This window comes from Patella vulgata, chromosome 1 (assembly GCF_932274485.2).
Source record: "Patella vulgata chromosome 1, xgPatVulg1.2, whole genome shotgun sequence".
NCBI classification, from domain to species: Eukaryota; Metazoa; Mollusca; class Gastropoda; family Patellidae; genus Patella; species Patella vulgata.
In genome coordinates, this window is record NC_065879.2 from 72,238,786 (window position 1) to 72,261,462 (window position 22,677).

Here is a 22,677-nt window from a genome sequence, read left to right on the forward strand (position 1 = left end):
TGAATTGTGGCCAGTCTAATAACCTAGAGGTTACGACCTTAAGAAACCACAAACACAATCTACCAGAAGCCGATGAACTTCAAACATTGTGTATATTATATGAATGAAGATTAAAGTGGCATCTGTCATCCCTTTGTTCTAGAGACCAGATGGTTCTATTTGTCTTTACCTCCCACCACCCTCTCTTTATAAATCACATCTTACTGACTGATGACTAAATTAAGAATTTAGTTATCAAAGTAAAACACTGACAATTATTGGTGTGTTTCATGCCCTATCAATTTATCTATATTTGTCAATTTCAACTTCTTTTAATTAAGTCTACAAGGATTAAACACTTTACAGTCATATTTTGGGGGGAGTTTGTACCATTTTTGTGCATAAAATCATATAATCTTTCTGTCTTATTTTTTCGTCATTTAATCCTCTTCATCTTAGGACACATTCAATAATGCCCCGATTGTACTTGGTGGACTCCAGATCCACTTATATGTACAATATAACTGTCTGAATCAAAACCTGCGATATCACCTCTGTGGAAGCGGATGTAAAATACAACTAACTCACACACCTGTGATACAGAAAATCTGACTACATGTATTTAATCAAGACCAAAGTATCATTATGCAGTCATCACAGGTATAGAAAATGCATTTCTTAAACATGCCTTTAGATGTTAATAATGGAGTGAACTGTCAATTAAACACAAGTAACATGTAGATTGCAAACTCAAATTGCTCAACATTGCTGTAAAAGACATTAAGTAAACTGTGTACATAGGTGCTGATAAGTTCTACAAAGGGCATTCTCAGTGTACATGTACTTTATGGAATACAATTATTACGTAACATGTTAAATTCTAATAGTAACATTTGTCCTTGTTCTGTGCAACTGAAGCTCAGTTAAATATTTTTAGAAGAAATAGAAACTTTCAGTCCCCAGATTCTACACTAACATTGTCTGTATGCTCCTAAATATCAGATTAGCATGTAATCTCAAATACAAACAGAGCCATTTAAAACAAAATGATATGAATTTCTCTCCAACATAGTATTTTAAAAGATTACATTGGCATAGAAATAATATGATTGAAAACTGTTGATTAAGCTCCTCGACATGATGAAACATGTAGAAAATACGTGTACAAGTATGATAAAATGCTTAGTCAGGTTATTTGCTGTAATGAGTATCGACAAGGTAAATAGAAAGAAAGGATTCCCCAAGAAATCAATGATGATGTATTCAAGACAGGTTGAATCATATGATGGTCTAGTGAGTTGGCTATAAATCACTAACAAACAAGGGCGAAAGTGAATATGTCTCTTGCATCATTAGGACATCAATAAGAGACATAAGAATGGTTGTATTGATGATATTCAAGAGACATTCCAGTGATTCCACAGAGAATATAATATTATGGCCTGACTTTCTGACAGCTACATGTATAATTTCCATCATATTCATAATATCAAAGTAGTAATACCAGACAAATGTACCATTTGCCACTACATGTACATGTTATATTTAAATCTAAAAGCTTAAACATACATTATGCAAGAGCTAAATCTGCCTATTGCAGATCTTTTTGGGGGCCTGAAATGTTATACAATGTATAAACTATTAATTAGACATTTATTAACATGAAAAGACCTTAATCAACTCACGATGTCATTTTATGTGTCAGATATTAACTGGATTTGAATCCGATTTGCTGCTCAACGCTCATTGATGATTTAATCCAAAAATGAATAATCGAGAGTACATGTATGTTTTTTATCGTACCGATTTTAGTAATGATGATCGAGACTAGGCCCAGAATTCAAACGCTAATATCTCGGTTCAGAGTGGAGCAATTTGACTGAAATTTTCAGCATATTCCCTCTACATTATCTAGTTTTTTAACTATTATAGTAAGAACTGTCCACTCTTTATCTAATCTTCCATAATGCCCCTTTAAAGAGTTAAATTTTGTAGTATTTGGCGGTAACAGCAATTTGTGTACAACCTTTTTGTGCATGTCTTTCAGGAGAGACCAGCAAGGCTGGAAACAAGGCACATGTCAATCAAAATATCTGGCTTTTTTTTAGGTAAAAATATTTCTCCTCTATTAATTTACTGATATTTTTAATGCAGGTCTCAAACTTATTAAAATCATGTCAATTACATTTGATTTTTTTATGATGTTGTTCAACATTGAGATATGACGTTTTTTTTTTTAAGTTGGTTTTCAGAACACATATATGACCATACTGACCAAACATCATGTTTTGGTATACAAGGCCGTAACAAGAGGTGAACTTCCAGGTCATTTCTGTGATGTTTGTTTTAGGTTTGTACAATAAAAATGCACCTTTGTAAATTCTATAGAAACAACAAGTTATTTTGCAACAATTACATGTAACCAACATCAAATACATGTACATGTACAAATTTTTGTTCAAGTAGCCTACTTCTAAAATTGACTGTTCTTGAAAGTTTGTAATTTTCTTTAACAGGCAAACTAACAATTCATTCTGAGAGCTGAAAAAATCAATGAAACGCAAGATTTGAAGTAAAGATATTCGGGAATTTAACCACTCAATCACTCTTCTTAATATTTATCCATGACTTAACCGACTTGAACCCGGTAATTCACAACAGAATGTGCAGAATCTTGATGCATGCAAATAATTCCTGTAGTAATCAATCTGGAATCAACCAGAAATTGATAAACAGGTTTCATGGAACCACCAAGATGGCCAATCTCCCTTTAAATTAATTGATTAAGTGAAGAAACTCTGAATCAAGAAAGTGCATTGATTTTTCGCAGTAGCGATGTGTTCGATTCTGACACAAATGAAACGTAAATAAAGTTTAAGAGCCAGTTTAGATAACAAGTGTTGTGTTTCTGTCATTAAGAACTCATTAGCTGATCAAAATTCTTATCTGCAATGTTTTCCTTTGTCATCAACCGGATCTTGAGTAAAAAGCTAATAGAAATTTTGTTTTGATAAAGGTTGTGTGGTGTAGAATAATTCCATACAATTACAATACATGTATATGTAGATAGAAATTTAAGAAATCAAACCAATGTTTTCCAAGGCCCTAACATTATGCTTACCCATAAATTTAAGGGTAACAAAATCAGCTTTTTTGCTTACAAAGGACCACAGCCAACTTTAAAGGTGAAACCACTTTAATAGATCAAATTTACCAGCTTTAGTTGATCTGATGTATATTATTACAACTAGAATGACCAAATCTCAAAATATACTGAACATTGTACTTTAGACAGGAGGGGCTTTATAATTTGAAATAAGGGAAGTGTTATTAGAGTTCAAGTCTGGATGTGTTGGGCACATAGTAGGTTATGCACATGCTACAGTTCCATTGAATGTTCAACCATATTCAACTTTCTCTGTGTTCCTAATGTAATAGAACGATCATCAGTAGATCGTCAGCAGAGAATAAAATCTGCCAAAATAAAGCACTAACGTAACATGTAAACTGGGTTAATGTCCTATGTCAAATAGAGATGGAGCAAGCTCTATCTGAAAATACATTTGCTTCGATAGATTTAGCAGAAGTCGGTTTGCAGTGGATCACAAATCGATTATAAATGTATCTCAACACTGGCTTATCTATAGCCATAAAATTATTAACAAAGCCAGATGGTCATCCCACAAAAAAATAAATCAATGGATATCCACTGAAAATGGCATTTTTATTTCCAACCTAAATTAAAGAGATCTAGCCATTTCAAGCAAACCTCAATTACATGTATAGTATGTACATCATTCTTGATATGCAAGATGATCTAATCGCCTCTAATATTCAGTCAATCATCAATTTATGATCTCAGGAGAAATTCAATTGTGTAAGCAACATTAGACCTGTACATGTAGGATATTTCTTATGCTGCATTTTATTAATGTGTCCACAGAACCTCATTAAGACAATGCTGACGACCCCCCTCTCCCCCAATATGAATTTTGTTTTGTTATTATGATCATTGGATATATTTATTTCAAACAGTACCAACCTTTTATAGTTTTTCCATATTGGTTATTTTCTTCTTGGCAGTTTGAACTTAGTAAATCTTCTTTGGCTTTGTGTTCCAGCAATTTGCGTTTCTCGTTCACCAAAACTTTGGGAAAAGCGATGAAAGGTATTGACAACATTAAGATTACAAAACCGCAGATGATAAAACCACCCCACCAAGCTCCAATCCACCGGGGATGAGACGAGGTGATCGGAACGTCATACGTAAACGTGTCGACATAATATTGTAACATGAGAGCACCTAATGCATATCCAATGACTGGTCCCAAGGCTCCTGTGGCATAAATTACAGCTGATGAAAAAAAAAAGACAAAAATTATTTAATTTAAACACAGTTTAAACAATGAATCAAATACTGAATTTTACTGAAATGTAGTGCCGGTAAAGCCAGACATAAAATTAGCTGCTAATTTTTGTAAAAATTTGCTATTAAGCTTCACCAGACAGATAATTTGTACCTAAGTGAAAACCTGTACTGAATCCATTTCAATTAAGAAACAAATCTGACTGAAAGACCTCGGATTATTTACTTAACATTGACAGATTGTACATGTACATGTATAAGTGTCAGTGACATTTCATTGTGCTCTTTTTAATCTGTCAAACATTTTGTGAAAATCATCAAGTATTCATCTCAAATGTGTCATTCTGTAGTGCTAGTCAGGTTCTGTGATTCTTGATAATTTCTATAAGAATGCCATTTGCACATTTTTTTTGTGAATCAGTCATGGAGGTTTGAATGTAATTTTTTCTCTCCAAAACATTTGTTATCAACAACCTTTCAGTAATAAGAACTCACCTAAATACTGTGGTGCTTGGTCCTTTGTAACATGATTATCAATATAGGTTGTACCCAGGGTAAGTATGGGTGTACCACCAACTCCAATGAACACTTGAGCTGCTACCAATATTAACACATAAATCCAATTGCCAGAATTTTCATTAATGCATACTTCATATAGTCCTGATTTATCTTTTCCTGGTCCTCCGCGACAAATATTTATATCCGTAAAATTATGACCCTTTTGATTGTCAATGGTGTATTTTGGAGCGATGATATGAGGGAGAGCAAAGATAAAAGCTCCAATTCCCATGGTAATCACCCCGTATGCTATCCATTTCGGGATGTGTCTTCTACCGCCTAAATAACTGACAAAAATCACAGAAATAAGAGAACCTGTTTCATACGAAGCTATCACAATACCAGATACAGCACTCCCGATCTCAAATCGTTTCTCTATTGTCGTAATAACGCTATTTAAATATCCCGTAGATAATGCTCCGGTTACGATCAGTAATAAAGACATACATGCAACAAACACTCGAATATTGGCACATTTCTGAATACATCTGGGTCGGAGGTGTCCGATACCACATAGTCGACTTTCATCTGTGTCGAGTCCATCTGCTTCCAGACGACACTGAACACATTCTGCTTTTTCTGTTTTCCCACGTAGAAATGGTTTACTGCTACTCACCGAGTATCCACTGACGGAACTTTCGACACCGAGTGATCTCTGTCCGACGCTAACGTTACCCGGACTATCGAGATCACCCTTGACATAATACACAGGTGGTTCTATCTGCTGCATCCTTTAACACCACAGGTCAAAGGTTAACAAATCTTTTTTAGTTCTTTTTGATTTTCGCTCCATTTGATCACCACCTAAACCTCATTCCATATTACCAACTTCTATTCGACAACATCTTACAATTCCTGAAAAGATAAAATGGGTGAATTATTAAAATAGGATTTAAAATGCAATCTGTAAGTCTGTAGATTACTTGGACTTTAAAAGACAAACTTTGCAAGATTGTTGAACCATTACCATTTGTGGAACCGTAAATGCCAATGAAGATTTCTTCATCTTTATAGATTTGTACCGGTATGTTATTGAGTAGTGTACAAGCAACATGTATAAATAACAATAAGTGAAAAGCGGACATAATAATCTGTACATACTAAAATGTGACTTGAATAAAATATAATTATTAAACACATAAAATAAATTCCCACTATCATAACTTTTGACCATCATTTTCTACATGTTTTAAGTACAAGGTAAAAAAACCTCTTTTTTATTTCTTATTTTTTTTAAATGCATACCACTAATATCAATTCTCAAATATGTACTTACAATATAAGAATGAAAAACATTACAGGATGTTAACTGTTTATACCAAAAACCAACAGAAAACAAACAAAAGATTAACATGTAATCTTACCTCCCCAATAGACTGTTTTTTTTCTATAACTTAGTATAACATGAATTATTTTTTAATTATGACATGTCGAGTCATGTCTCTTCACATGATCTACTAAAAAGATATCACTTCAGATTTTTTCAGTTCACATGGATATCCACATAAATCCTATGACATCGGATAACAATACCAGCCTTGCTTTCAGGCAGACTCACACCTTTTAATAGGATGTTTCATTCGGATTCATATAGAGCTGCTGTGAAGGTATTCAAACACCTTCAATATAATGAACTCTTCCTCGTGTGATACAATGTAGCGGTTTAGGAAACAGTTAAAGGAGCTGCTAATCAGATATATTTTAGTACAAATAAAACTGATTAATTCAGTATCAATACTTCTAAGTTCTAATCCTTTTTAATACTAGTACCAGCGAACTACATGTATCTGAAGCTAAATTAAAGTGATACATGTATTTATTCAGAGAAAACAAATCTTTTATGTGTAGTTAACAACAATTGCTCTCACTAAGTGCACTCAAGCCACACAATACAATGAAGGACAAATTTAAATCCTAAATAAGGTTAATCCCTAAACAGAAGATGTGAGGAGGATCACCATTTCTGAAATCCAAATGGATAAATAATTTAAGGTGAAAATTCCTGACATTCTAATTCATAATTAGCTGTTTTTACAATTACATGTATGCATCTCACTTACATGAACTTCAGAACTTAAAATTCAAAACCTGCCAATGAAATAAACTGATATATATGTACAATGATACATGTATATCTTTCGGACTAATCAGAATTGAGAAATCTAGCTTCTGTCCAAAAGAAGCAAGACTAACAGAATCGGATGTCAAAGTTAATAGAGTGTGGTATATATACATGTATGTATGCCACACATTAAAACAAAATGAAATGGGGTTTAACATCGTACTCCTACTTGGCTAATGAAGACGGGCATACGCCATACAGTGTGCTATGAGGGAAATTTTGCCTGGGCAGCGGCACTATGACCTACTCTATGTATCAAATTCCAAATGCCAAGGGATCTTTTATGTGTACGTCCTGCACCGCTGAGGAAACCCTATCGGAAAATCACGATGAACTTTCTCGGCCAATGCAAGGATCGAACATGCGACATCCAGGCTAGTGTGTCAGCGTCTTACCCACTTAGCCACCATGGCTCCCGCCACACATTAAATATTTTCTACTTGAAATAACAAATTTGGATATAAATAACACATTTTGCAATTAATTCAATTCTTCATACTTGTCAACATCAACAACACTGTCTATAGGAGAGGGCTCCTTTAATGCACAATTCAGATCACATTTGTTTTTCCATGAGAGATTTATATAGACTGTAATATTATTTGCCCATAAGATCAAATAACCTGGCATCAATTTTCAGAACAATAATTAAACCTGACACTTCATTATCTCATCCTATAGACAAGAGGAAAATATCATTAACTAAACCTCATTAAGTGGTCAACCTAAACCAACAAACACCTTGTGTTAATCTAATAAAGAAATTTGTTCAGCCAGTAACCGATAGTTCAATAATTATTTGAGAGAGAGAGAGAAGAGAGCACACACACATACATGTAGGACTGTTATCAATAATATATAATTTTATAATAATTTGCATGCACTGTACCCAGGTGTCTTTAGAAGTGGAAGGAAAGCTAAATATCCAAGAAAATAAACTTGGCCAGACACGAAACATTATACACCATGTCATACAAAATCTTTATGTACTGACAGTAGAACTACATACCTGTAACGTGCTTGAGGTTCATTAATTTGGTATTATGTTTTTAACTTCCAGCCTTATCAGCAGGACTACATTAGATAAGAGCAAACATAAACAAGTGTGCACTATTAAACTGTTTTGATATAAAATGTTACATAAACCGGTATCTAAATTGGTCTAGATTATGCAATTTGTTTTATTGTTAGAAATTGTTAAGAGTTAATACCAGGGGCCAAATCACCACAAAACAAAACATTATGATACAAATTCAGACAGTGTACCTAAAAAGTATTTTGAGTAAAATTTCAATTTGATCACAAGACAAGAGGCATTCGACTTTCAATATGGCAATAAAAAATCCTTTAAAAAGAAATATAGTAATTGGATAGAGCAATAAATTATAACACCCACTTCTGGAAGAACCATTACTTATTTCATTTTGGCGATGTTTCTCAACGTTTTAAGCAACTGAAAGCCTTTAGAGAATACATGTACATTTGTACTCCTCAAAACATTACCGAAATAAAATTAGTAACTATTCTTTCATACTAGAAAATAAATGTAAAAATTTTAAATTTATAAGATGACAGATTCAAAATAACCTGAGACTTGGTTACTTGAAAATCCTTGAATTGGCATCCAATTTTGATGCTTTACAGCAGAGCATCGTTCACATGCATCTGCAGAACCTTTGAAATCCACAAAACACTGTAAATTACAGATGCGTATGACTGAATCTTATAATTTCTCAACAGACATGTCACATTTTGCATGCAATCAAATTTAATACCCTCAATAAACATACAAACATATACCTGTATGTAACATAAATGGCTAGGCAAAAATATTTTAGTTCTTTTTTTTTTAGTACATGATGGTGTCAGGTCACTTCTCAACATCAAATTACAGTTTCCCTGTCACCACTGCAAGCACTATCAAATGACAAGATACACTTTCTTTATTTAAAGCTACATATAATAATAATTATTGTCCAGTTCTTTCAACTACATGATCAATACAGGTTATGATCTGCTGACAAATTACAGAAATACAGGGAAACTGAGTTAATTAATTGGTTGATTATCAGTACTTGTTCCTTGACTGACAGAAATACCTCCTCTTTATAAACCCTAAACCCTTAGGGAATGTCTTATTGATAGGTTTCCGTAGTAACTCAAACTATCAATCAATAATATCTGTGACGTGATTGATCGAATTGTTTGAAATTTAGGCTAAATGTGTGAAATCAGCCATCCTTGTTTCACTAGCCAACAACACTGATGGCCGTTAAAACAGTTACGAAAACAACTTAATAAATAATGATTGAATTGGTAATTCGACTGTCGTGTTGGCGGTAATAGAATGTCATTGATGTAATGTCAACATAGGTTATTATGGATTTGTGTCAACTGAGAATCAATGAGACTAGGAGTTTTTATTGCAAAGCTTTTACATAAAAAAAATATGTAGAAATGATTTGCTTCCATAGTAGTATAATGTAGGTTTAAACCAAATAATCAATAAAATTTGAATAAAATTAATCCTGTCATTTCTAAATCACCCTTTAAATTAAGCTGTGCCAGACTGATACAAAACATTATATTCAAACCAATTGTTGTTACTGGCAACAAACATGTATACAATAACAAATAATGTACACATAATTTAACAGTATCATATGTCTGCAAAAGAAAACAAATCATTTTTTCTTTGCAGAATTGTCTGTCTAACTGAGCAAATCAAGATGTATGATTATTGATTTTAATCCATTTGATCCAATTAATAATAATATCTTTCAATAACATTTAGCAGTAGAGGTATAATATTCATAATAATAACACAACTTTATGGATTTTCTACTTGTTAGTTTATTACATGCAACGTTTCAGTACTCTTACAAGTATCTTCATCAAGCAATTAATAATAGAAAAGAAATGACCTGCAGTGTACTATTGCAGCACCAACAGGTTTAATGAAGACAGACACACACCATGCAGTGTCCTGTGAGGAAATTTGATCTAGCCAGCAACATTTATGTCTGCTCTGTCAAAGGTGATTTTACGTGCATGCCAGTGTACATGCCTGCGCATACACAGACAGACCTCAGTTTGTCCCATTCACATGACAAGGCCTTTTTTCTTTTTGTCATTTCCCCCAATCTGCACAACTGACAAGGAGGAAAATCACCGGTATAAAACCCTGTGGAATGGTTAAGACAGTTTGCACCATACGTTGACAGACCACCATTAATTTCCCCATTGAGTTTAATGTTAATTCGGGCCTCTTTGCCTACCTCCAACTTTTCCCAAAATTTTCGTTGGGCTGAATGCTTTTCACTACAGAGAAACAAATGGTCATGTCTTTGCACTAAAATTTGTATGAGTATACTTCGCCTCAAAATCATGAATATTTACCAGAACCTGGCAGAAAATGTTAATTCAAACCCTCTTCGTCCATTCTAGACCAAAAAATCAACAACCAGCGGCTGCCAGGCAGGATACGCCCACATTTTCGAGAGATGGATAGAGAACAAGCTAACAAGAAAGTGATTTTTCCTACAATCAAGGGCCATAATTCAGGAAATTCGATATGCGCATAATATCGAAAGGAACTGAACGAACGGCAGCCATTTTGTCTGTCAATTTTGGGCCGATTTTCACGAAATTCAAACTCAGTCGTCCTCAGGGTGTAACGGTGATATAATAATACGGTTTTTTAAATCGGATAAAAATTATGACCTCTATAGGATCCACAAGCTAAAAACGCAATTTTTCGTACAATCAGGGACCATAATTCAGGAAGTTACGGTCCGATATGTGTGAATATCGAAAGGAACCAAGATCTTTGGGTTATAAACTTACATTTCAAGTTTCAACAAAATCAGATAAAAATTGTGACCTCTATAGGGTCCACAACCTTGATATAACATATTCTTATGCTATTCCAGAACGAACGGCGGCCATTTTGTCTGTCAATTTTGGGCTGATTTTCACGACGTTCAAACTCAGTCGTCCTTTGGGTGTAACAGTGATATATAATAATACGTTTTTTTAAATCGGATAAAAATTATGACCTCTATAGGGTCCACAAGCTAAAAACACGATTTTTCGTACAATCAGGGGCCATAATTCAGGAAATTACGGTCCGATATGCGCGAATATCGAAAGGAACCGAGATCTTTGGGTTATAGACTTACTTTTCAAGTTTCAACAGAATCGGATAAAAATTGTGACCTCTATAGGGTCCACAACCTTGATATACCATTTTCTTACGCTATTTGAGAACGAACGGCGGCCATTTTGTCTGTCAATTTTGGGCCGATTTTCACGAAATTCGAATTCAGTCGTCCCTAGGGTGTAACGGTGATATAATAATACGTTTTTTAAATCGGGTAAAAATTATGACTTCTATAGGGTCCACAAGCTAAAAACGTGATTTTTCGTACAATCAGGGGTCATAATTCAGGAAGTTACGGTCCGATATGCACGAATATCGAAAGGAACCAAGATCTTTGGGTTATAAACTTACATTTCAAGTTTCAACAAAATCGGATAAAAATTGTGACCCCTATAGGGTCCACAACCTTGATATACCATATTCTTACGCTTTTTGGGAACGAATGGCGGCCATTTTGTCTGTCAATTTTGGACCGATTTTCACGAAATTCGAACTCAGTCATCCTTAGGGTGTAATGGTGATATAATAATACGTTTTTTGAAATCGGATAAAAATTATGACCTCTATAAGGTCCACAAGCTAAAAACGTGATTTTTCGTACAATCAGGGGCCATAATTCAGGAAGTTACGGTCCGATATGCACGAATATCGAAAGCAGCCAAGATCTTTTGGGGATAAACCTATATTTCAAGTTTCGTCAAAATCGGACAAGAATTGTGACCTGTAGAGAGTCCACAAACAAATTGTGGACGGACGTCCGGAATGACAGGGGCGACGACGATATACGTCCACATGAAAATGTGGGCGTATAAAAATGGGCAAGCAAAAGGGGAGAGAAGAGAGATAAAGAGAATTGCTATAAATAGACCAACTACAATTTGTGGGTACTGAGATGATGAATTTAATGGTGGTCTTCCTCCTATATTATCAAGCGAGCCACCATGGCTCTCAATTTATAGTAAACATAATCAGTAACTGTCAATCATTTCACAGACACTTGTACAGAAAAACAACCAATATTTATATCCCGCTGTTCACATGGCAATCATACGTTTACCATTTTTCATTTTATGATCACCTGAGTGAGCTAAACATAATTGAGTGAGCTTAACTATGGTTATTCCCTCACTTCATCATATTGTACATTTATTCTCAATTATCAAATAGGGACTACAAGAGGCAGACTAAAAATCTGAAACTGCTTCACAATAATATCTCTCAATGGGTAAGTCGTACATGAGACACAATAGAGGTTGCGTAATCTGCCAAGGAACCCTGTTGTGAGATAACATGTACAGCAAGACAAAACATGTAGCAATACACTCAAAAACTGATATAACAATCAAAGTTTTTATCTTCATATAGTTTAGATTATTGAATAAATTAACTGTGTAATTTTTAAACGGAATGCATCTTGAGTTGTATTAAGATAAATCGGCAACAATACCATTAACACTTTAACCTTAGAACCTCCTTATCAAATATCAGGAATAATCAAGGGGTATCATAAGACGCCAATAGACAGTAGACACACAAATCACTCAAATCTAATTAATACACTTGTGGCAGTTTGTATCACAAAACAGAAATATAATAACAAGGTTACTAAACTCCCAAAATATGAAATCACAATTGATTATTTTTGATTGATGTGAGAATGGCATTGTGGTATAGTTACTGAAAAGTAAGGAACAGATATCACTGATCGAAAGCTATTATCTAAATCATGTTCAGAATTGGTCTATGCCAAAAATGAGATTTGTGGATATATCGCTTTTAACACAGTTCTGTCAAATACATTCTTCAACTTCAATCCCTTTATTTCTGTTACCCTATATTAGGTGTTAATCATTTAATCAATTTTACTTTGAGATGGAAGAAGAAATAAATTGGGTTAATGAACACTAAACACAAATTGGACATGTTGATACTAACCTACAACAATACATTTAATCATTTCTTTATTCATGTGCAGGGCAATTTTAGGACAGAAGCTGAGAACCCGAGAGGACAAATTTCATGTTCTTGTTCAACTACAATGTACATGATCAAACTCTGGATTGAATTAGGAATCATCGCAAAATATCAACACTTGCGTCCTTCAAATACAAATGTAACCAATAGAACTGGGAGGGTAGGTTGAACCACACTGTGGATAAAAAAAATGATAAATTAATTGTTGGTCATAAAAATCCATTTGTGTCAACATTTTCTTACTCAGGAAGCAAGGATGGGTAGAAATAAGTGTTGAAATTTTGTGACACTCCCTAGTTATGTCAGCTCTTCATGGCTCATAGTGCAATTAAAATATTGTATAATGTATACAGTATAACATTCTAACCCACAACATTTCACTTCCACAAAAAGTTTCAACCTAAATCAAAATACCACTTCTGGAAATAATTACTGGTAAATTACAAAATGACGATCTACACTAAAGTAAAACAAACTGGCTTGACAAAACATCAATTTTAGCATTAACAAAATGGAAGAATAAAATCTTAACCTCTATTCAAATGGTCATTTTTTAAATTCAGGTAACTATGGTAATCCTATTGGAGGCCAAGACTAAACCACCTTAACTTAAAGTCTGATGTGTAAATAATAAGATAGAAGTTTGGCAGTTTGCCAATCATCCCATGATACATCAGCTCACATACATGTAAATACACATACTTCCTTCAACTAGTTCAAAACATTCTGCCAAAACATCTTATGAATGAATCTAAAAATAGACCAAAAAAAACAAAACACTGACACATCCTTCCTTACATCCAGTTTTAAAGCTTTTTAACAGGTAGTTCCGCTTCCTCTTCCAATTGGTTGCAATTCTATTTTCTTAACTAACCGATTAGCAACGTGTCCTATATTTATCAATTATTAATTTAATAGAAGCTACACATTAAGAGATCTTCCATGATTTGACTATACAGTTACATTGAAGGTGTTCAAATCAGTTAAGAGTGTTTGCATACAATTTTTGATACCATAGATTTACATGTACCTGTTTATGTATAAATTTCCAATGGCAAATTGATTAAGGAGGGTGAGGGGTGTGTGGACCTGGGGAAAAATTCAAATGCCTCTATTTACTCACATATATAAATAATGTAAGAGGATGATAAGACTTTAGAAGTGACATGTCCTTCAATTCTACATGTAATTAAAGACAAATGGGGCTTAATTTCCACTGGAACTTCATTACGCTCAGCTCAAAACTAACATCCTTTTATCAATTTTCTTGTGGTCGGGGCTCTTCAGCAAGATCGAAATGAAATGAACCAAACTTGTAATAAAATCAAATTAATAGTCTCTATAACAAAATTTGGAATAAATCAAGGTCTTTAGAATTTAATATCAAGTCAACCCAACCACTTCCTCCATTAGGAAACAACTTGATTTCCACCCTTCCTCTTTCTTTGTTGATCTTTTAACCTGCCAATCAATATAAGTGACATGCAATAATTTTCTGATAAAAGGTTTCAGGTGCCATGCTGTTTACATGTGTAAACCAGCTTAGGTTCCTACTGCTGTTGACAGTTCATCATACTACATTAGTTTCTTCTTATTCATAAATTATAAGTTGCACTTGATTCAGCTAATTATAGAACATTTTGTAGGTACAGTTATAACAATCATAACAGACAATATCTAGAGCGGTATAGTAACTACAGAACTATGTTCAACTAAAGAAGTATACAATCAAGAGTTGGCATATAACTATATAAGTGTAGCCTGTTATCTCCATCTCCTACCTAACTTGTCTCCTTCATGGGTCCACCTTCATATTTATATTCTTGAAGGTGTAACCTCCTCGATACCTACATTACCATTAACATAAACACAATCTTTTAGACATAGTTAAAAGAATACAAAGAAGATTATAGACATAGAAAATAGGCTTATAAAGTTATAATATTACCATTACCACACATTATTCCATTCAGTCTGAGCATTCTTATTAGACTACTAGCTAAGAGAACTATGTTCTAAGATGTCATATCAATGTTAAGGTAACGCATAATTAATTAAACCACAGAAAGGTAATTATAAGGTCTTGACAGACCATGGTGACACATGCATGAAGAAGCTTTCATTAATAAAGCTAAGTCCATCTAATGATGTCTTCACATGTCAAATTAACTATATCTTTATTCAATTTCAAGCATTTAAATGGGTACATGTATGTGCATGTATATGCTGGCAACAAATAATGTGGGGGGAATATTCTGGGGAAAAACAAAAGTACAATAAAACTTTCAAAACTAAATAAGGAAAGCTATCAGGTGTTCTAGAATAAGTAAGCCAGCCTACCTACCAATATTTTATATGCTACATGTACATGTACATGTATATCACTGAAATAAGTTTCAAATTCACTGTACCAGTAAATATGTGTATACATGTAATTCCATGATTTTGCCAAAATGATCAGGCTAACAGATCCTGAGATATATACTATTCAAAAAAAGTAGGGGATATTTGATTTTTAAGTGTTATTAAAGTCACCTAATGAAACTGACGAAGAAACAAATGACAAAATGAAATGAAGTTCACATTCATCGATTTATTCCAAATGATCGTTAGACTAAGTAAGGCACAGACTGACCATTATAAGGGTAAAATGATACCCGGGGTCAAACAGCAAAGTTACCACAGCATCACAACCAAGTCAGTAACGGGTAAATCCTCCTCTGTTTGCCAAACAAGCATTGATCCGACGTGGCATACTCCTAATGAGACGTCTAAGGTCATTTTGGTCCAGATTGTCCCATTCCTGTTGCAACGCAGCAGCAAGTTCTTGGACATTGGCAGGACGTTGTTGACGTTGACGTAACCTCTGTCCAAGCATGTCCCAGACGTGCTCGATGGGGGAGAGGTCGGGACTCAGTGCTGGCCAAGGTAATGTGGTGATGTTCTGTTGTTGGAGGTAACCTGTAACGATCCTGGCCCTTTGACATCTTGCGTTGTCATCCTGGAAGATGAAACGGCGGCCATGACGTCGTGCGAACGGCTCAACATGGACTGCCAAGATGTTGTCCCGGTAGTACTGGCCTGTAACACGCCCTGCAACAACATGTAAAGCCGTTCTTCCAGCAACAGTGATGCCTCCCCACACCATAACAGAACCACCCCCAAATCGATCATGTCTGATGACGTTAACGTCTTGGAAGCGCTCGTTTCGACGACGCCACACCCTTCTACGTCTGTCCAAAAAATCAACAGTGAACCTTGACTCATCTGAAAACATCACATTGCTCCAGCGTCGATTATCCCAGTGTTGACGATCCCTACACCAACGACGTCTTGCCTGAATGTGATGATCTCTCAAACAAGGGATCACGCGAGGACGTCGGGCGCGAAGGTGACCCCTATGCAGTCGATTCCGAATCGTCTGGCCACTCACTCTCACACCAGTGTCTGTTTGAAGACGAGCGCTGATCTGATTTGCTGTGATGACACGATTTCTCAAGGCCAAGGTACGGATAAATCGATCCTGGGCTTGAGTTGTCGCCCTTGGTCGACCTGAGCGTGATCTGTCCTGTACAGATTGTGTATCACGGTATCTGGACCATAGCCTGCTTATGACAGACTGAGAAACATTCATCGTCCGCGCCACAACCGCCTGTGTTGTGCCGATCTGTAGCATGCCAAGCGCACGTAACCTTTCATTTTGGGTAAGCCGACGCATATCAAAATTTGTTTTCTGGTCACTAAAACAATTAAACTGATGTTTCCACCCTGGAATTCAATGCCACAATGACTGTAAAATTCAAAGTCAGAGTCGTGCAAATCTTGGGTTGGACCCCCATGATGATCCCAAGCATCACCTGCATTCCATGCGGTAGCTATTGGTGCGTTTGGGCGTCACATGTAACTGGAAATGTTTCTTCTGTTAGGTTCTATAGTGACTTTTTTCGTAGTCATTTGCATATTTTAGTATTATGCCCCCAAAATCAAATATCCCCTACTTTTTTTGAATAGTATATGTAACTGTATGGTATATTCAGTTTTGGTGATTTCGGCTATTATGGGTGAAAATTGTTTATATCATGGTTACCTATCTTTTGTAAAGACGGCAGCAGGTTTCTATGTATCCCCAAGAAGTTAACCATAAACATAATACATTAATATGCAAAGACACTGATTATTGGCATCCATTTTTGGGCGTGATTTTTCACAGGATACAGCATATTTTTTTCTATGAAGATTCATCAAATATTTCTTGAGAATACTTGTGTACAAATGTTAAAATTTGCAAGAATCTTGGTGTGATTCAGAGATTCTTGAAAACTATCTAGACCTACCTTCAGATAATTCCAACCATTTCTATGTAAATGTTAAAGAGAGCTGAAATCTTGATAACATTTAATACAGTGATCTCATAAAGTTAATCCAGACTTTCCATCCAACAATTACCAGACCAACTGACCATATCTACACCAACAAATCATGATGATACAATAACCTAGTTATTGACATAAAGACAAAAACTGGCAGTTATAGAAGATCAACTACTGACAGCCAAATCATTGTTCAATCATGTCTTACAATATAGCCTATTGCTAATAGCTAGTAATTTCAAGAAAAGTAACAGGAAGGAAGATGGATACATGTACTTTCAGACATATTTGTTCATTATTGCTTCAAGTGACATTTTCTTAGATAACTGTCTTCTTTTGACAAGAATACCACTTAAGATTCCTGCTTGAATTGTTTATAAAATTTTTAACTTCTAGTAAGTAAATGGCTGTTTTTATGCTTACACTAATTTTGGTTTACAAGCACTAATAGGATGTCTATAAGTACATGTATATCTAAGGCTCTATGCACATCTCTTACCAAAAGACAAACCATTCTAAATTCTCAAATAAGACAACAATTGGGTAATTATCTTCTTTTGATTATCAGCAATTTACATGTATTGTTTATAAGCTTATACTTATAGTACATGTACGAGACAATGTAACTTAACAGCTTGTCCTTCCAAATTTAAGAATTTTGATACTATACATCTATTCAATCAAACGCTTAAAAATGCATATGTAAGATTTGGATAAAGAGCTGGTGATTTTTGCTATAATAATAGTTCAAAAATAGATAATGAACTACAGTTGCTATGTAAGATATGCCCACATTTTACAAGAAATGGACAGAGAACATGCAAAAAAAGCGTTATTAACTTAAACATCTAGAGCGTCCACAAGCAATTGTTGGCGCTGGACCGTCAGACGGACCGCCGGCGGTGACGACAATATACGACCACATTTCAATGTGGGCGTATAGAAATTGTGACGTCTACAGTGTTCACAAGCTAAAAACACGATTTTTTGTACAATCAGGGCCCAGAATCCATGAAGTTACGGTTCGATACAAGCCAGTAACAAAAGGAACCAAGATCTTTGGGATTAATAAACCTATATTTCAAGTTTCGTCAAAATCAGATAAAAATTGTGACCAGTAGAGTGTCCACGAACATAACATACATGTAAGGACATTAACAATATACCTTCACATGAAAATGTTGGCTTATAAAAATGATTATATTGAAAATTTCATTCAAATATTACTTTATTCTGAGCAAAGTTACATGTATCACTGTTTAGACAAGATATATACATGTATGACATTGACATGTGATGTAGGCCTATATGTCAAAGATTTTTTTTATTATCGTAATAACCGTACTTAATCAAGGCATAAATCATAAAATGGCGACCATGTTTCAATCTGTTTATATCTAAGATGTCTGATGTTCTAGAGATTTGATTATAGGCTTGTCATGTGAATAAATGTCTAAATAATAGTTTATATAACATTTAAAGCCAAAATAAAGACCTAAATAAGGCAGATTTAGAGCTTACATAATGCATCTTTAAGTTAACATAGCATAAAAAACATTGGTAATCATTATGGTAGCTTAACTTTGTCATCTGGGTCGTTGGGAGTGAAGGTTTGGAAAATTAATTAGTATAAAAAATGAAGTCCACTACCTGTCTTCGAAGAGGCTTTTTTCCCTTAGTTTGTCGACTGGTCTGTAATTGCTGGCTTTAGCTTCATCGTACATATACATGTAGCTCAGAGCATGCACATTTCAAGAATTGTTATCCTTTTCAGTACTTTATCATACTATATGCATGTTATTACCGTGAACAGTTAAGCCAGTTTCGCCTACAGTCTGGTTTCTCTTATAGTCAAGAGTGAACTCTATTCTACTCTATCTGGGCTTATAAACACCAGTGTTTTTAAACTAACTTACCAGATACAGTCGTCTGAACTGTTATAGTATATGCTAGAGGTCACATTTTAAAAAGACATAGTGTGTTGCTCTAAGTGACTTGTGGGTAACTAGATTCGCCTGCTTAAACTGGAGAACCGACTGTACTCTGTAATATTAGATTGACAAATCACTCTAATTTGGTTACCTAGTTATGGATGGAAACTAAATGGATAATGGCATTGATTAGCGTGAAAACTGTAAAAGTATTGGATGAGTGGTATACATGTGGAGTCTACCATTGATTTTCAGTTACTCAAAATGACTTCGATTCATACAAAGATGGATTGTCCTTTCCAAAAAATAGATGGGGACTAATCTAGTTTCCCAAGCCAAAATGGAGCTGCATTACGAGAAAGCTTTTCTATTGGTAAAAAAATGTTTTGTACAAATAAATCATTAGTAATAGTATTCAGAATTTGTCCACAATCGTTATTATATGGACTGGAGTTGAGGTATTTTTCAGTATCAAAATAAGCCAGGCCATTTACATTGATTTTACCGGAAGCAATTAGATTTGATTTCAAGTTTCGGTTCACACTCTAGAATCACCAATCCCCCCCCCCCCCCAAAAAAAAACCTTTTGTGTATCTTTTAGTCCACACTCCTAGATCATAAAAATACTTTTAGTTTAAGGTAAACAAGCAGTTACCATGCAAGATAAGACTTTTAATAACTGATGGTGATATATCCTTAATATGACTGAGAACAAAGCCTAATTTTCATACACAGATTTTTTACAAAGAAAAAATCACAAAGTCGAACTGACTAGTGTTTACAGTTTTCAAACCAGTGCAGCAACCGCATCAGTATGCTACACAGCTTATATATCTACACGGTTACATGCAATTTATTATGAACCTAGATACTGCTGGAGTTCAAATTCATTCAAAAAGTACATAAAAACACTTACAAATTCTGTTCTGATGTTCAAAATTAACACAAGAGTGACCTTCCTTTTAAAACAGACAGCAATGACCAGTTGCTTAGTGAACCAAATTGAACGCAAGTAGCGTGTTATCTTATTACGTCACAGATGCTTTCATCACGTCAAAATTGTATTCAGCAGCAGTAGCAGCAATAAGAAATCTGAATCAACTACCTTGGAGTCTCAACCAGGATAGGGGTTCGACCGAAATCAGCTTTAAATGGGGCTTCTCAGAAAATTCATTACCTAGCCTGGAAAAGAAATATTGTTCTTTTGCCAAAAGACAACGGGATAGGCAGCGATACTAAAGATGTGGCTAAACCTGTGTTAATGGTGACAAGAGAAACAATGTGTCATCCTGCCAATAACCATGATAAATGTTGTCAAATCAATTTTGTCAGTGAGGCAACAATGCAAGATGTTTCAAGTTTTTGTGCCAAAAGTATCAGCAGTCAAGATCAGAAGATTCAACTGCACAAGTGTCCTACAAAGTGCTTAGACAAAGAGTTAAGGACACAAAACAAGACTATCTTATTAATCATTAAGTGGAAGAATTGTCCAGCAACTTCGAATTCTTGGATTCAGGAGGAGGAAGTAGGTTATAATGCTCAATAATACTTAAATGCGAATTTGAATAGAATACAAGGACTCGGAACGTGTATATGATAAAAAGTCAACCAAGACAAATGTAGATGTATGTACATGTAAGAGAAATTATTAGTTAGAGAAACCAGCTTAGGGAACCTATATACTAGTTGGAGGTCCGATCTGTTGGAAAATATATGACCAATAAAATAACATGACCTAGACACTGGTCATATATACTAAAAAATGACCATGAGCAATCTCGAAAGAAAGAATTCTAAGAAAAATGTTAAATGTTTTGGGCTACAATAATATCGATAAACACCTCAGGTTTAGAATTTATCGTACTGTTATTGTCCATTTGATACCGCTTAAATTTTTCATTAGAGGTACTCGCTACTCGATTCCTAATTTTTAATTTGCATTCCTCATTTTACTTTGAACCTTAGAAACAAGAAATAGAAATCTATGACCTTGGGGCCAGATATATGATCTGAAAAGAATCTATCTGTAGTATTAACTGGCTAGACTTAATTTTAATCTATGAATAAGAAAACTGCTGACAATAGTTTCCAATAATAATTGACTTGATTGATCAAATGTGACTCTGAACAATGTTGCCTGTCGGCTTGGCACCAAATTCCTAAAGAATCAGGAAGTGTGCTCTTCATCAACATTGTTTAATTGGAGGATTAAAGAAGTCTGGAAATTTCTGTATGTTCTTCAAGACTTACGATAAATTAACTAGACTATTAACAGGAATCAATGGAAACAGCCAGCCAGCATGGTAACAAGTATCCTAAAAAGACAACTTGAACAATAGATAGTTCCTAAGGTCTTATGGATATGACAGATGTAATACCATGAAGACATTTATTCAGATAAGAACAAAAGATTGATAATTATTAACTTGCCGGTATCTTAATTTGTCTGGATTTAAATTTCATAAATAGCAAATTGTTTGTAAAGACCCAAATTATCCACAAACACTGTACTTAAAGATACATTATGCCTCGCTTCTCCATTTTTAAATTGAATCAAAATATATATGGCTGAACTGTTTTAATCAGATACTTAATATCAGAGATACTTGATGACATTGAGAGTTGATTATGATCTTGTCATAAATGTCTAAATAATAGTTTATATAACATTTCAGGCCTAAAGAAAGACCTGCAATGTATGTTTAAACTAACCTTTTATCAAAAATGCCTAGCACACTTAAAACTATTGTACAGTCCAGGAGCTTGTAAAGCATCCTTATACACCTACCAAAAGTACCAATGCCAATGAAAATATATACGAGGAAAGGGCCATTAAGAATTCTGCCCTTTAATGTGAAACTTATAACTTAGTATTTGGAGTTGGAACTTGAAAACTGTTCAGGACATTTCCTTGTTACAGCTTAGTCCACGCTAATATATGTACTCAAATTGATTATTCAAAATTTAATTAAGAAATCAAAATATCAAGTAGTTATTATCAACATTATAACTGGATTCTCACCAAAAGATTTTATTCAATGATGTTCAGAGGTTTTAATAATTCTGCCCTGTATTGTGGTCCCAACGTTTAATAGTGTAGGCCATGAAAACTGAAAGTAACATTTAAGGCATAATATCTTTGGAAATACTGTACATGTTGGTGTGAATCCTCCATTAAATATGCAGAATCTGATACATCATATAGTACAAAGCAA

General features: G+C 34.5%; 1 protein-coding gene across 2 annotated transcripts in view; it reads right to left on the bottom strand.

The window, feature by feature from the left end:
* LOC126808883 (solute carrier organic anion transporter family member 5A1) overlaps positions 1-22,677 on the bottom strand; it is a 72,531-nt gene that overhangs the window by 20,483 nt on the left and 29,371 nt on the right. Inside the window, exons 1-3 of one of the 2 annotated variants that reach the window (XM_050533924.2) lie at positions 6,268-6,334; positions 4,841-5,758; positions 4,022-4,333 (exon numbers count right to left, since the gene is read on the bottom strand). In XM_050533924.2, the coding sequence (XP_050389881.1) occupies positions 4,022-4,333; positions 4,841-5,633 (1,105 nt within the window). In that variant the 5' untranslated portion in view covers positions 5,634-5,758; positions 6,268-6,334. Of the gene's footprint in view, positions 1-4,021; positions 4,334-4,840; positions 5,759-6,267; positions 6,335-22,677 lie in introns of those variants that run through there. The other variant, XM_050533927.2, reaches the window with a different exon arrangement.